Raw genomic sequence first — 14,719 nt, forward strand, 5'->3', positions numbered from 1 at the left:
ATCTATTCCGAGTATAGGTGATCATCTCTTGAGTAGGCTGAACCAATGTGTCCCCTTTTTCATTATTAGATGTATGCTCGCCCTAACAGGGACAAAAGGAGGCTCTTCCTCAAGACTCTCCCCCTGAATAGGTGATGTAAAATATGGTTAAGACTCATAGAAGGTAACATCCATAGTCACATAAAGGCGGCGAGAAGGAGGGTGATAGCATTTGTAACCCTTTTGAGAGGCCGAGTAGTCGAGGAAGACGCACCAAATAGCACGGGGATCCAATTTAGACCATGAAGGAGAGGAGTTATGAGCAAAGTAGACACACCCAAATGTTGTCTTAAAATTAAGGATACTAGAGGGCCCCCTATTAATAACATATGCGGCGGCAAGGACAGCAACTCCCCAATAGGTCTTAAGGATACCAGTGGTGAACATCAAGGCTCGGGTCACGTCAAGGAGATGACGGTTTTTACGTCCAGGAATGCCATTTTGTTGTCCTAACACAAGAGGTTTGGGCGAGAATACCATGAGAGTCAAGGTATTGTTGAAACTGACCATCAATATATTATGTACCATTGTCACTGCAAAGAACCTGAACAATGGCATTAAATTGGGTATGAAGCATTGTATGGAAGGACTGAAAACAGGAGAAAGCATCAGACTTGTGGTGGAGGAGGTAAACCCATGTGAGACGAGTGCAATTATCAATAAAAGTAATAAACCACCGGAAACCCATTGTGCTCAACAGTCCTAGGAGGATCCCAGACATCAGAGTGAATTATTCAAAAAGGAAAATCACTTTTAATATCACTAATGGGATAAAGTTCTTCTGTGTTTAGCAAATTCACACACATCACAATGAAGGTGTTCCAAACCACAAAGTCTAACTAAATCAGGAAACATAGAACGTAAAATATGAATAAGATATATGTCCAAAATGACAATGCCAGTGGTGGAGTTTGGTCAACGCTATCAGAGCAAAGGGTGGTAGCTGAAGTAGGGAGTATCACTGCTAGTATAGATTTCAAGTAATAGAGAACATCACGGACCCGACCATACCCAATCGTTGCGCCCGTCACCAGATCCTGAAACAGGCAATGAGTAGAAAAGAAATGAACAGAACAATTCAACTCACTCGTCAAACGATAAATGGACAACAAATGGGCACATAATTGTGGGACATGTAAAACAAACGAAAGAGAGTCGGGGGGAAACAAGAAATTGAAATTTTACCCGAGATAGAGGACATAGACCCATCGGCAACACGTACCTTATCCTGGCCAAAGCAAAGGTAATAGGTATGGAAAACCTCTGAGTTACTAGTCAAATGGTCTATAGCTCCTGAGTCAATTAACCATAAGGGATATGTAGAAGACACATGAAAATTACCAAATTGAGCAAAGTTGGAGACAGGGGAAGAGGAAGTACTAGTGTGTAATTGGGTCATCAATTTTTGGATAGCAGCAATTTGATCCTGAGAGAAAGGTACCATAGTAGAGGTAGCAGGGCAACTATCAACAACTTCAGAGAGGTGGGCTTGGGAACGAGTACTGCCCTGTTTGCTATTGAAACCTCCCTTGAGGTGCCCATGGAGCTTCCAACAAGTTTCCGGGGTGTGACAAGGGCAACCACAATAATCGCATTTCATGGGGTCCCGTGTAGAGGGAAGGAACTTTGGAAGAATGCGCAATTGGAGGTGTAGTGAGTAAGTCCAATATCACTGGAACAATTGGAGGCAACAGTCCAACGATGTTCCTCGGACTGAACCAAATTGTATGCTTAATGATGAGTAAGGAATGTGTCACGCCCTAGTATTTGAACTCGAACTTGATCATACTCAGGGTTAAAACCAGTCAAAAAATCATAAACACGCTCAATCTCCCTCTCCCATTGAAACGTACCAGCATTATCAGGATGGACCATAGGAATGGGATGATAGAAGTCCAGTTGCTGCCAAAGAGTGGTCAAGGCAGAATAGTAGGCAATGAGGGACAGCTCTCTTTGAGTAGTGCTACGAACCAGACGTCGTATCTCACAGATATGGGCATAATTCCTTGCCTGAGAGTAAGTCTGTCGAGCTGCACCCCATAGCTCCTTAGCAGAATTTAAGAGAACAAAACTAGGACTGATAGACGGCCCAATAGAGTTGAGTAGGAAGTATATAACCAACGCAACATTAGATAATCAGGTGTTAGCTGCAGTAGGATCCGTAATCTTGGAAGTATCCCTTGTGATGGGGCCAGAGTAGTTGTGTCCCCGAATTGTGAAAAGGCAGGCGCGGGACCAAGTGAGGTAGTTCTGGCCATTCAACTTGATGGGGCCAAGTTAAAGAGTATTAGGGTGGCCAGGGAGACTAGAACGACCAAGAGGGTACACCTCAATTGCACTAGTTGAGGAAGCACCGGTGGAGGTAGCACTAGTATTTCCGTCGACTATGATATCTAAAAGGGTAGGAATACCTCAAAGAAGACCAACAACACCCAAGGAAGTCGAACAGACAGTCACAAGAGATCGCAGTGGAGTCTGATGGCAGCAGCGCCGGCGGCGGAGAGGTCAGCGGTGAGGTGCAGTGACCTGGTAGGTTGCGGCGAAGAGAGGCTGGCGGTGAGGTGTGGCGACCAGGTGGGTTGCGACGGAGTCGAGTAGAAGTAGCGCCAGCGACAAGAGAGGCTGGTGGTAAGGCGCGGCTACCAGGTGGATCAAGATGAACGGAGGCAACAATGGCACCGGCGGGAGGCACGGCAAACTAGGTGGGTCGCGGCAGAGCAGCAGCGGAGGCAGCTTCGACGGCGGAAGAGGCTGGCGGAAAGGCACAACGACTAGAAGAGTCACGGCGGAAGAAGAGGCGGCAGTAGCAAGGCGGTAAATCTTGTTCACCAGAGAAGATGGTAGAACATGCAGTGAGGAGGCACAATGGGGTTAGAAGGTTAGTGTTGCATGGTTCGGGTCTAGTCTACCATTCTAGACAAGGAGGCTATGGCCCCCACGGGCGGTGGCAGCAGTGGAAGAAAACAATGTGAAGAACGAGAAAAAAGAAAAACACTTTCTAGGGTTTTTTGGGCTCTGATACTGTAGAAACAGATTTGAATTAGGTTAATGTTTGGATGATTAGTTCATCCCAAGCACATTGTATTTATAACTATAATGAAATAGTAAAAATAATTACATAAGCAATGTGAGATTAAACCACATAAGAAACTAACAAATAATAAAGGAAAAAAGTCCAGAATACCCCCACGGTATTCTGGCCCAATATAACTAACACTCCCCTTCAAGTTGGCCCAACTTGACTAAGATAGGATGAAACAGCTTGCTACTCAATCTCTTAGTGAACACATCAGCTAGGCTGATCGGAAGACTTCACAAAGGGAACCAAGCGAGGCCGACTTGACTTCTCCTTGATGAAATGTCGGTCGACCTCCACATGTTTCGTGCGATCATGCTGGACAGGGTTATGAGCAATACTAATGGCCGCTTTATTGTGAATCATTGGAAGATGGACAGCAACACCAATATCCTGCAATAACCCTCTAAGCCACAGAAGTTCACAAATTCCTTGTGCCATTGCGTGGAATTCGGCTTCAGCACTAGACCTTGCCACAACATTCTGCTTTTTTGCTCCGCCATGTGAAGGTTTCTACCCCAAAAGAGCAGTGGCAGGAGATAGATTTCTGTCGGGAGAACCAGCCCAATCGGCATCGGTATAGGCTTGACCCAGTGACCATTGGCGGATAGAAGAATTCCCTTTCCTGGAGCACACTTCAAGTACCTCAAAATACGACGGACCGCATCCATATGAGAGGAATATGGATCATGCATGAACTGACTCACCAAACTCACAGCAACTGCAATGTCAGGGCGTGTGTGGGAAAGGTAGATTAGTTTGTAGTTGTTGTGAGTTTGGTGAGTCAGTTCATGCATGATCCATATTCCTCTCATATGGATGCGGTCCGTCGTATTTTGAGGTACTTGAAGTCCGCTCCAGGAAAGGGAATTCTTCTATCCGCCAATGGTCACTAAGGAAGGTTGAAGCCTATCCGATGCCGATTGGGCTGGTTCTCCCGACAGAAATCTATCTCTCGCCTTGTTCTTTCATTGGGTGGAAACCTTGTCACATGGCGGAGCAAAAAAGCAGAATGTTGTGGCAAGGTCTAGTGCTGAAGCCGAATTCCGCGCAATGGCACAAGGAATTTGTGAACTTCTGTGGCTTAGAGGGTTATTGCAGGATATTGGTGTTGTTGTCCATCTTCCAATGATTCACAATAAAGCGGCCATTAATATTGCTCATAACCCTGTCCAGCATGATCGCACGAAACATGTGGAGGTTGACCGACATTTCATCAAGGAGAAGCTTGAAGCTGGCCTCGTTTGTGTTCCCTTTGTGAAGTCTTCTGATCAGCTAGCTGATGTGTTCACTAAGGGATTGAGTAGCAAGCTGTTTCATCCTATCTTAGTCAAGTTGGGCCAACTTGAGGGGGAGTGTTAGTTATATTGGGCCAGAATACTGTGGGGGTATTCTGGACTTTTTTCCTTTATTATTTGTTAGTTTCTTATGTGGTTTAATCCCACATTGCTTATGTAATTATTTTTACTATTTCATTATAGTTATAAATACAATGTGCTTGGGATGAACTAGGGTTTTGAAAAAAAACCCTGATAATGGAGGAATCGATCTCAAGGAAGTCTTCAATCTTGAGGAATAATTTCTGAACCAATAAAACAACAATTCTGCAGCAGCTTCTGGTCTTCAAAGAGAGGAGAGGAGCCCTTGCATCTGATGTAGAAGCAATCTCTAAGAAGGAACTGAAGAACCAATATTGCAGCAGTGTTGATTGGAGTCTATCGAACAGAATTATAAGTCATAAATGAGGTAATGGGGGCAGCAACTGGATTGTATGATTACCTCATCAGTGCTGCCCTATATGGGAATGAAGAACAAGGGAGAAGAAGGAGAGAACTAGAAGAGAAGAAGATCGAGAGAGAGAAGAAGAACAAAAATCGAGAAAAATTGGTGTCCCTAGTTCGAAATCTGCTTTGATACCATGTAGAAACAGATTTGAATTAGGTTAATGCTTGGATGATTAGTTCATCCCAAGCACATTGTATTTATAACTATAATGAAATAGTAAAAATAATTACATAAGCAATGTGGGATTAAACCACATAAGAAACTAACAAATAATAAAGGAAAAAAGTCCAGAATACCCCCACGGTATTCTAGCCCAATATAACTAACAGATACCAAGTTCAGAATCAGAGATTTAGGGAATGATGTGACTTGTCATTAATGACAAAGGTCCTCTTTATTTATAATGTGGTTACAACCCTAAAAGGGTAAAAAGGTAAAAAGGGGAAAATAAACAAAAACCCTAAGTAAGGTGCTAATAACCTAATCAAACGGATCTCAAGAATAGATTAATTAGTTGAATAAGTTAGTATTCGAATATCGGATCAGATACTGAATATCTAATAGAACATTATAAAAAAGGGAAGAAAAATACAAATTTATCTATACATGCTTATTTTCTTCAAGCTCAACTAGTGGTATCATTTAATACTAATAATCAAACATATATACACAATCCTAACAAATTATATATTATCCACATTAAAAACTTTATAAGTTTTACGAATTAAACACATGGGGCATCAAACTATATAAAAATATATCGAACGCTTCTGAAATACTACTTATAATTGTAGAGCTTATATATAATATAATAACCACGTCAGATATCAAACAGAATATATGGTATCCAGATAATCCAATTGCATGAGACTAGATCTCGATAAATAAGCATTCCTTTTTGACGGCTGTAACAGGAGTTGTTAGGGCTGGTGTTGGATTCTGGAAAGTTTATTTGTCATTCTGTTTTACAATGGGTATGGTCCTCTTTTCTTTGTTGCTCCCCTTTAATAAAACTTCCCACTGTCTGTCAGGACGAAAAAAGAAAAAAAGAAAAGAAGATCAGAGTAAATAAAGTTCGATGTTGCACATTTGGTCCATATTGCTTACCTTATGATTATTGTTCTGAGAGTCAAACCCACTGACAGTGCCTGAATAGAAACTGCAAGAAAGCAAAGATAACATGTAAGTGATTACTTGAATGTTTAGGGGTGGACCCTTAAGTTACTAGCACTCACCATTTATCAAATGGAGACCATAGTTTGATACGCTGTCCAACTAGCTCCTCATTCATACCTCCATCCCCCTAGAGTGATTCATAACTATGGCGTGTTAAAGACTAAATTGAGCAACCTAACTATTTCTAGCAACAAAAGGGACACAACATAATCATACCTCGGAGTTGCAATTTTTCCCTAAGTCAGTCTCCAGTAATTCGGAAGTATCAGCAATGACATTAACATTAGTCATTTCCCCATCATTTTTTTCAAAAGAACTACACTTTACATAATCCACCACCTGGGTTGAGAAATGTGTTGCACTGGCAGAGCTACAAGATGGAAAAAGCTGATCCTGTGCCAGGTTCAGTTCCCCGTTTCCAGGTGATACTTTTCTATTCTCATTCACAACAGAAGCCTCATTATTCATCACAGATTTAGAAGCAGCAGCAGAAAGTGCATGTTTACTTTTCGTCCCAGTACTGAATTTCTGCCTAATTATTTTATGGGATTCGATTCCATGAGAAGTATTCTTTTTTCCCTTCTTTGCCCTGCTTCTTAATGAATCAGCCTGCTCCAATGATAGCAAGTTCATTGCATTGTGCTTCATATCTTCTTCTCTCAGATTATTCCCTTGAAAATTTCTACCTCGTTTAGCAAGTGAACTAGGAGGCTGAATAAAGAGGCAAAAACAATGTTAGAACCAACAATAAAAAAGAATATAACAATAGAAAGAAGAAAAAAAAAATGTCTCCCACACAGCATTTAGGATAGAATCTCCTTAAGGTCACAACCAGTTCTTCCAGATGGAAAAATGCTGACAGTTTGATATCTAAGGAATGGTCTGACATGACTATGTGTCAAATTTCAGCCTCATATTCAACCACTTGCTCTCCAATCGAGTGCTATATCCTTCCGTGAATGTACATACAGTCCCACTGTAGTATTATGCAACCTCTTGATAGTCCCAGATTTTTTAATTCCATGTTTTGCCACTTGGAAAACTCAGATTGTCCTGAAATTGACATATGAGCCAGGGGAACTTGGTATATTCCACAAGATTTCAGCCCCATCTGACCTGCCATGTGGCAGATCCAGGTGTCTGTTAAGAAGATTCTTTCCTTAATGTCACTGTAGGAAAACCAGGTCCTAAATAATAATAATAATGGAAAAACTAATTTGAACGGCCCAACATTTGCTAAAGCTTACCAAAGCGACCTATCTTCATTGTGCCACATGAAATGATGATGGAGGACATGGGGCAAAGTTCGAAATTTTGGATTTCACCCTATGCTGAAACCAAAAAAATTTGGTAAATTTCGATAGTCATTTCGTTTCAGTTTCTTGCGAAACTAAATATTTTGGTAATTTGCCAAAATTTTAAACACTGATGTGGCAACTCTGACCATTGGATAGATAGTACATGATTTGGACTAACCAGTTCGAGATGGTGTAAAGATTGATCCAAGAGATAAGGGGAGAAGGTAGGAAGTAAGAAGAGAAGAAGAAGAGAGAAAAAGATGGCAACCAAATGATGAAGAGTGATGTTTCCTCTCCCCTATTTGATTCACTAATATGAAATAATAATTACAACCACTAAAAGGTAAAACAAGAAAAATACAACATAAGAAAATAAGATACTAGACTAGTGCCCAAACTACCCTTATTACATAAACTCTAACATTCCCCCTCAAGCTAGAGAATAAATATCATACATTCCCAGCTTGCATAACAGGGTACTAAACTAATGAGGGATGAGCCCCTTGGTAAAGATGCCAGCTAATTGATCGCCTGTCTTAACAAAAGGAGTACAAATGTAGCCGAAGTCAATCTTCTCCTTGATAAAATGCCTGTCCACTTCAATGTGATTTGTTCTATCATGTTGCACAGGATTGTGTCAACCATAGGAGTCCACACACTCCATGAGCCATAGCTCAAAATTCTGCCTCTGCACTTGACCGAGCCACAACTGGTTGCTTTTACTCCTCCATATAACCATATTACCACCCACAAAAGTACAAGAACCAGATGTAGATCGCCTGTCAAAAATGGAACCAGCCCAATCAACATCAGTGTAGCCTTCAATTCTAAAATGGTTGGACTTGGCATATAAAAGACCTTTTCCTAGAGAGGACCTCAAGTATTTGAGGATCCGATATACAACATCCAAGTGCCCACTCTTGGGGGCATGCATAAACTGACTCACCACCCCAACTGCATAGATGATATCTGAACGAATCAAAGAGAGATAAATTAACTTCCCTAAAAGCCTTTGGTATTTCCCTGCATCAACAAGGGAAGGTCCACAATCTTCTCCAAGCTTATGATTATGATCAATAGGAAAGTTTGCTGGTTTGCAGCCCAACATCCCTGTCTCTTTAAACAAGTCTAGGACAAACTTCCTTTGACATATATTTATTCCCTTCTTAGACCTCGACACTTCAATCCCCAAGAAGTACTTTAAGGGACCCAAATCTTTAATCTCAAACTATTGAGCCAAGTAGGTCTTCAGCCTAGCTATCTCAGCCCTGTCACCTCCAGTCACTACTCACTACAATATCAACAACATAGACAATAAGGGTCGTGATGGTACCATTACCTCGCCGGGTAAATAAAGTGTGGTCATCTTGGCTCTGGGAGTACCCATTCTTCAAAATGGCATGTCTAAACCTCTCAAACCAAGCCTTCAGGGACTGTTTGAGACCATATAGTGCCTTCTTGAGCAGGCACACTTTCCCTTCAGCTGAGGGAAACTTGAAGCCAGGGGAATTTGCATGTATACTTCCTCTTCTAGATCACCATGGAAGAAAGCGATCTTCACATCCAACTGATACAATGGCCAATCTTTATTAGCCGCCAAAGATAAAAGAACTCTTATTGAGTTGTGCTTTGCCACAGTAGCAAATATCTCCTGATAATCAATCCCATACACCTGACTGTATCCTTTGGCCACTAACCTAGCCTAGAATCTCTCAACTGTACCATCTGATCGGTACTTGATTGTGTAGACCCATCTGCATCCAACTGGAACTCTCCCCCTGGGAAGATCAACCAGTTTCCAAGTACAATTCTTCTCAAGGGCCATCATTTCCTCAAACATGGTTTGCTTTCACTTTGGGTCAGACATAGCCTCAGTGATAGTTTATGAACGGAAATAAAAGAGAGGACAGCAATAAAGCCAACACTTGTAGGAGAAAGAGCATCATAGGAAACAAACTGGGCTATAGGATTAGTGCAAGCTCTCTTTCCTTTTCTAACAGCAATAGGAAAGCATAAATTAGAAGGAAGAGAAGGGATGTTACCTGAGTGAGGACGATGTATCTCAGGATGTGAATCCAAAGAAGACGCTTGGCAGGTCTTCTTTCCCTTTCCCTTCAAGCATTCACCTCTTTTGTACACAACTAACTCTTTTTCATTGCTAGCATCAACACCTGAATGAGTATCAATATCAACAACAGCCCCTTCTTTGTGTTTCCCAAAATCAAACAGAAATGGAGAAGTAGGCAAAGGTGGGAGGAAAAGGATATCAACGGCCGCTTCATTTCCACTATTCTTCCCCCTGAAGAGGATGTTGAGGAGTGAAGAAAGGTATAGCTTCAAAGAAGGTGACATCTTAGGAGAGGAGTCGCCTTCAGGAAGAGGGATGGTAGCAATTTATACCCCTTGGTAGAGGAGGAATATCCAAGGAAAATACATTTGAGTACCTTGAGGTCAAGCTTAGTCCTAGCACATTTATTGACATCTACATAACAGACGCATCCAAACACCTTGGGGGGAAGAGAGAAAGCAAAAGTCTTAGGAGACAACAAGTCTAAAGTGGATTTGGAGCCAAGAAGTTTAGTGAGCATGCAATTGATAAAAAAGGCAACAGAAAGAAGGGCTTTAGACAAAAAATTCTTGGGAATATGCATGCCAAATAGGAGACTCCTAGTGACTTCCAATAAATAGCGATTTTTACTTTCAGTCACCCCATTCTGTTGAGGGGTGTCAACAAAAGAAACTTGATGGATAATGCCATGATTAATAAAAAAACTGTTGAAGCCCCCCATACATACTCCCCCCCCCCCCTTATTAGAACGAATAATTTGAATGTGAGTACAAAATTGGGTATAAATGAGCTAATAAAAAATTTTAAAGGCATTATAGACATCACCTTTTTGTTTCATCAAAAAGGTCCAAGTTGACCGGGAATAGTCATCAACAAACGAAACAAAATAATAATAACCAAACAAAGTAGTGGGAGAAGGCCCCCAAACATCAGAGTGCACAATATGGAAAGGAACATTGTATCTATTACCATGATAAGGATAAGGAGAACGGCAATGGTTGGCAAACAAACAAGGTTCACACTGAAACACATGGGAAGAAGGAATGGAAGAAAACAGGTGTGGCCATTTTGTTCTCATGACACCGAAAGAAGGGTGGCCCAAACGTTGATGCCACAGCATCACAGAGTCAACACTACTGTTGTCATTATGCCCACATGCATAAGACTGAGCAGTAGGTAATGGGGATGTCCTTGGATCAAGAAGATAGAGTCCCTGTTCCTGACGTCCACTACCAATAATCCTCTTCATTACCAAATCCTGAAAAATATAATGAGATGGAAAAAACGTAACACAACAATTCAAGGATTTGGTTAAGTGGCTCACAGATAAGAGGTTAGTATTAAACTTAGGAGCATGAAGAACGGATTCAAGGGCAACAGAAGAAGTAACGCGGACACTACTCTTACCCAAGATAGAAGAAAGAGAACCATCAACGACCCTAACCTTTTCCTTACTAGAACAAATAGAGTAGGAATCATAACACTGGGATATGCTGGTCATATGGTCAGTGGCTCTAGAGTCAATGACCCACGAAGGAGTAGTGGAAGAAGCAGATGTAGAGGCTTGTAAAGTGGAAGCTGAAGAATCTTGTAGTGTAGGTGTAGAAGAAGAGCTATCCAGATATGACACAACCTTGCTAAACGCTGCAATATCATCCTGAGTGAGAACTGGTGTTTGTCTATAGTCCAGATAGATATCCCATAGGTTCAACCTCAGTCATCATAGTATGTGGTATGGCTCCCCCTCTCCTGTAGCCATGCATACCAGGGGGACAGCCATAAAGCATCCAACAACTCTCTCTAGTATGCCCAGATTTCCCACAGTGATCACAACTGAATTTATATCTGTCATTCCCCTGGGGTGGCCCTTGGCTCCTTCTTCTGACTTCTGACATAATGTAAGAACACGTAGAAAGTGGGGATGATAATCTCTGTCATTCCCTCAGGGTGGCCCTTGGCCCCTTCTTCTAACTTCTGACATAATGTAAGAACACACGTAGAAAGTGGGGATGATACCCAAACCAAATTGGGAGTACACTCAACCCAAGAGCAGAAACAAAACAATAATCAAATCCACCACCGGCTAGCAAACAAACAATAGTTTCTTGAAAATAGCTGAATCAAATGCACCATTTGCACCTTAGCTTCATTCCATAATAATCAATAACACTCAAATAAGGTGCTCCTTCAACCAACAGCAACTATTTAACACACCACAAGGCTGTAAAGATGAAACAGAGAAGTAAACCAGAAGCTGGCGGAACCTGTGAAGTTGTAAAGAAGTGAGCTATGTTCTTCAACCATTCCATATCACCAACCGAGTCCCTAGGGACTTTAAAGAGTGCCTCTGGGCAATTCTAACAAGTCTGGCCTCACAGCAAAATATGGTGGAATAAGGGAGAGTCGGAAAAAAAGGAGGGAGAAGCCGGCGGTACTATAGCAGCAGCATAAACATGAGTTGCAGGCCTTGAGCTTTCTTCTTTTGCAACCAGGCTTTTGGGAGCTTCAAAGGGTAGCCTAGGATGACTTCAATGAGCCAAGAGTGAACTTCAACAATGTAGGATGAAGGAGAGACAAGCTATAAACTCAGGGTCTGGCGGTAACCTGGCCTGAACAGTCCTTTGTTGATTTGAGATTCAAATAGTCAAATCTTCACCTGAATACCTATCTTGGTGCTTCCATAGTCTTCATCAAGACATATGTCATGATTCCTTCAATGTTTTCACATAGAGCCCCTTCCTTGGAACCCCTATGTAACCTAGGGTTCCAAAGGAAGGGAGAGAAGGCGGTGAGCTGGTAGAACGACTCTCAAACCAGAATCGGAGAGTGCTCTGATACCAAGTTGGAAATGGTGTAAAGATTGATCCAAGAGATAAGAGGAGAAGGTAGGAAGTAAGAAGAGAAGAAGAGAGAAAGAGATGGCAACCGAATGATGGAGAGTGATGTTTCCTCTCCCCTATTTGATTCACTAATATGAAATAATAATTACAACCAGCTCCCTAGGGAGATAAAAGGTAAATAAGAAAAATACAACATAAGAAAATAGGATACTAGACTAGTGCCCAAACTACCCTTATTACATAAACTCTAACATAGCCATGTGTCAAATTTGACAGCCTAATTCAATAATATACCCTCCTGTTGAATGGTATGCATCTCTATGTATGTCCATGAATGCCTACTGCCAACCACCAACTGTGCATTATCCTATAATCCTAAATTTCCACACCTCAAATTTGCCAATTGGAAAACCTTGTTTAGGCTGAAATTTTAAATGTGAACAGGGGACCTTGGGGTCTACTTGCCATAAAATTTGGCCCATATCCAATCTGCCATATGCAGATATTTGGGTCACCTCGATAAGCTTATCAAGGCATACTGTTAAGGAAAATTTACCCTAATAACATTGAGAATGGTAATGATAATGATAACAATAACAATAATAATAAGGGTAGTTTTGGTGTCACAACAGTTTGTGACATTCCGAAAGTCACAAGACATATCTGAGAGGCATGACAATAAACAAGGGATATTTGATTGAATTAGAATCTGAAATTTGACACACGGCTAATCTAGACCATGTCCACTAATCAACAGTCAGAAGGGACACATCATCTATCCACATGGCAGATTAGGTGTCTCGTGAGGTTTGGAAAAGTACCTGACCTTGTGACAATAATATTTCGCCTAATGATATTAATAACATAATAATAGTAACATGAAGCGAATCACTGAACTTGACCAACTACTCTAGTTATAAAACATAGTCTCTCGACATAACGATATGGTAGCAGGCTAGCAGCAGAAATCCAATATAACAGCCTCAAAGACTTTCCTAGAGATCCTGTCCATCAGCTACTCTTTTTACCAAATATTTGGCTATTCTATTTTTCCATAACATTAAAAAAAAAAGGGCATACCCAGTGCACGAGGTTCCCGCTACTGCGGGGTCTGGGAAGTATTCTTTTGAAAAAAAGATGGGGATCATTTTGATCTTGAGAAGTATTCTTTTGAAGACATGAGAAGAGCAAGAGGAAGCAAAATTGAAAGTAAAGCTAGGCCACTTCGAAGATACCCGATCAATATGGGATTTAAAAATATGAAGGAGCCTTTCAACGAAGTTTTCATCCAAATTGCATCCAGTAATACAGTTTGAGTTAACCTGTACATGGCCAACGAAATTAAAACACTTTAAGACTATCTGCAACTAATTGGTGTTTACATATGCTTAATACAGAATATCTGCGTTAGATTACTCGCCTCCTGATTATTACTACAAGAGCTCGTTTTGTAGAATGATGACGGCAGAAAAATATGTCCATGAGTATGTGATGGATGCGTGCTGTTACAACTCAATGCTTTAATGATAAGCATACCAAAGTCAGCTAGCATATGCAACTTCTGCATCATAACGAACACAAATGTTACTAAAAATCAAGCAAAGGTTCAAGAAACACAACTGTTTTGTGAGACCCAACGCACTTACAGGAGTTTTAGAAACATCCACAGCATCCTCAGCCTTCTTAACCACTTGAAAAATAGTATTTATATATGAGACAGTATCATTGACAACATTCTTACTGCCATCAATAAAACTGGCATTGACTAATGTCTGCAACATGACAAAAAGTGGGCTGCAAAAGGAGGTCAGAATGTTAATAACCGGAAAAAAAAAAAACATTTCTATTCAACATTATTAAATTGAATAGTCTAAATAAACATTGATGATATCAGAAATATGTAGGACCTGCAAAATTGAGCGTAAATTTCCTCATTTTGACAGTTTACAGAAGGGAACTCCAAATTATGAGCAAGAACATGGATTAAGAACACCACAACATATTCCGGATAACTCGCCATTGTTTCTCCTTCTTGATCCTGTTTAGAAGTCTGGCGGATTCGAGCCTCCACACCGTACTCTTTAACAAACGCAGCCATATGTTTCAAGGCCTAGCACAGACATCAAATTAAATCAGTCAAAAGAATTGAAACAAGTCATGACAGCAAACACAAAGTTAAATGAACCAACAACTCTCACTGTCTCACATTTTCAAGGCAATCTGAACCAGCTAGTGCAAAAGCACAGGCATATCTGCTAGGAATAGCATGTTCTTTCAAAAGCTTATGTACTTTATCTAGAAAAAGTCTACGTACATGAGACGAAGGATCCTGGAATGGTAAAAAGAAAAACTTAATGCTAGTACAGTTAAAGTCAGACAAGTTACAGAAAGAGGCCCAATTAGGTAGAGAAAAACAGTTAAATTTCATAGAGTACAA

General features: G+C 40.9%; 1 protein-coding gene across 7 annotated transcripts in view; it reads right to left on the reverse strand.

Annotated features, from left to right (window-relative positions):
• LOC122651608 (sister chromatid cohesion protein PDS5 homolog A) overlaps nucleotides 1-14,719 on the reverse strand; it is a 136,460-nt gene that overhangs the window by 28,632 nt on the left and 93,109 nt on the right. For all 7 annotated transcript variants that reach the window (XM_043845058.1, XM_043845061.1, XM_043845057.1 and 4 more), the window contains exons 19-26: nucleotides 14,489-14,611; nucleotides 14,190-14,392; nucleotides 13,929-14,076; nucleotides 13,703-13,843; nucleotides 13,518-13,604; nucleotides 6,293-6,787; nucleotides 6,136-6,203; nucleotides 6,008-6,059 (exon numbers count right to left, since the gene is read on the reverse strand). In XM_043845058.1, the coding sequence (XP_043700993.1) occupies nucleotides 6,008-6,059; nucleotides 6,136-6,203; nucleotides 6,293-6,787; nucleotides 13,518-13,604; nucleotides 13,703-13,843; nucleotides 13,929-14,076; nucleotides 14,190-14,392; nucleotides 14,489-14,611 (1,317 nt within the window). The remainder of the gene's footprint in view (nucleotides 1-6,007; nucleotides 6,060-6,135; nucleotides 6,204-6,292; nucleotides 6,788-13,517; nucleotides 13,605-13,702; nucleotides 13,844-13,928; nucleotides 14,077-14,189; nucleotides 14,393-14,488; nucleotides 14,612-14,719) is intronic.

The sequence above is a fragment of the Telopea speciosissima genome, chromosome 2 (assembly GCF_018873765.1).
Source record: "Telopea speciosissima isolate NSW1024214 ecotype Mountain lineage chromosome 2, Tspe_v1, whole genome shotgun sequence".
NCBI lineage: Eukaryota > Viridiplantae > Streptophyta > Magnoliopsida > Proteales > Proteaceae > Telopea > Telopea speciosissima.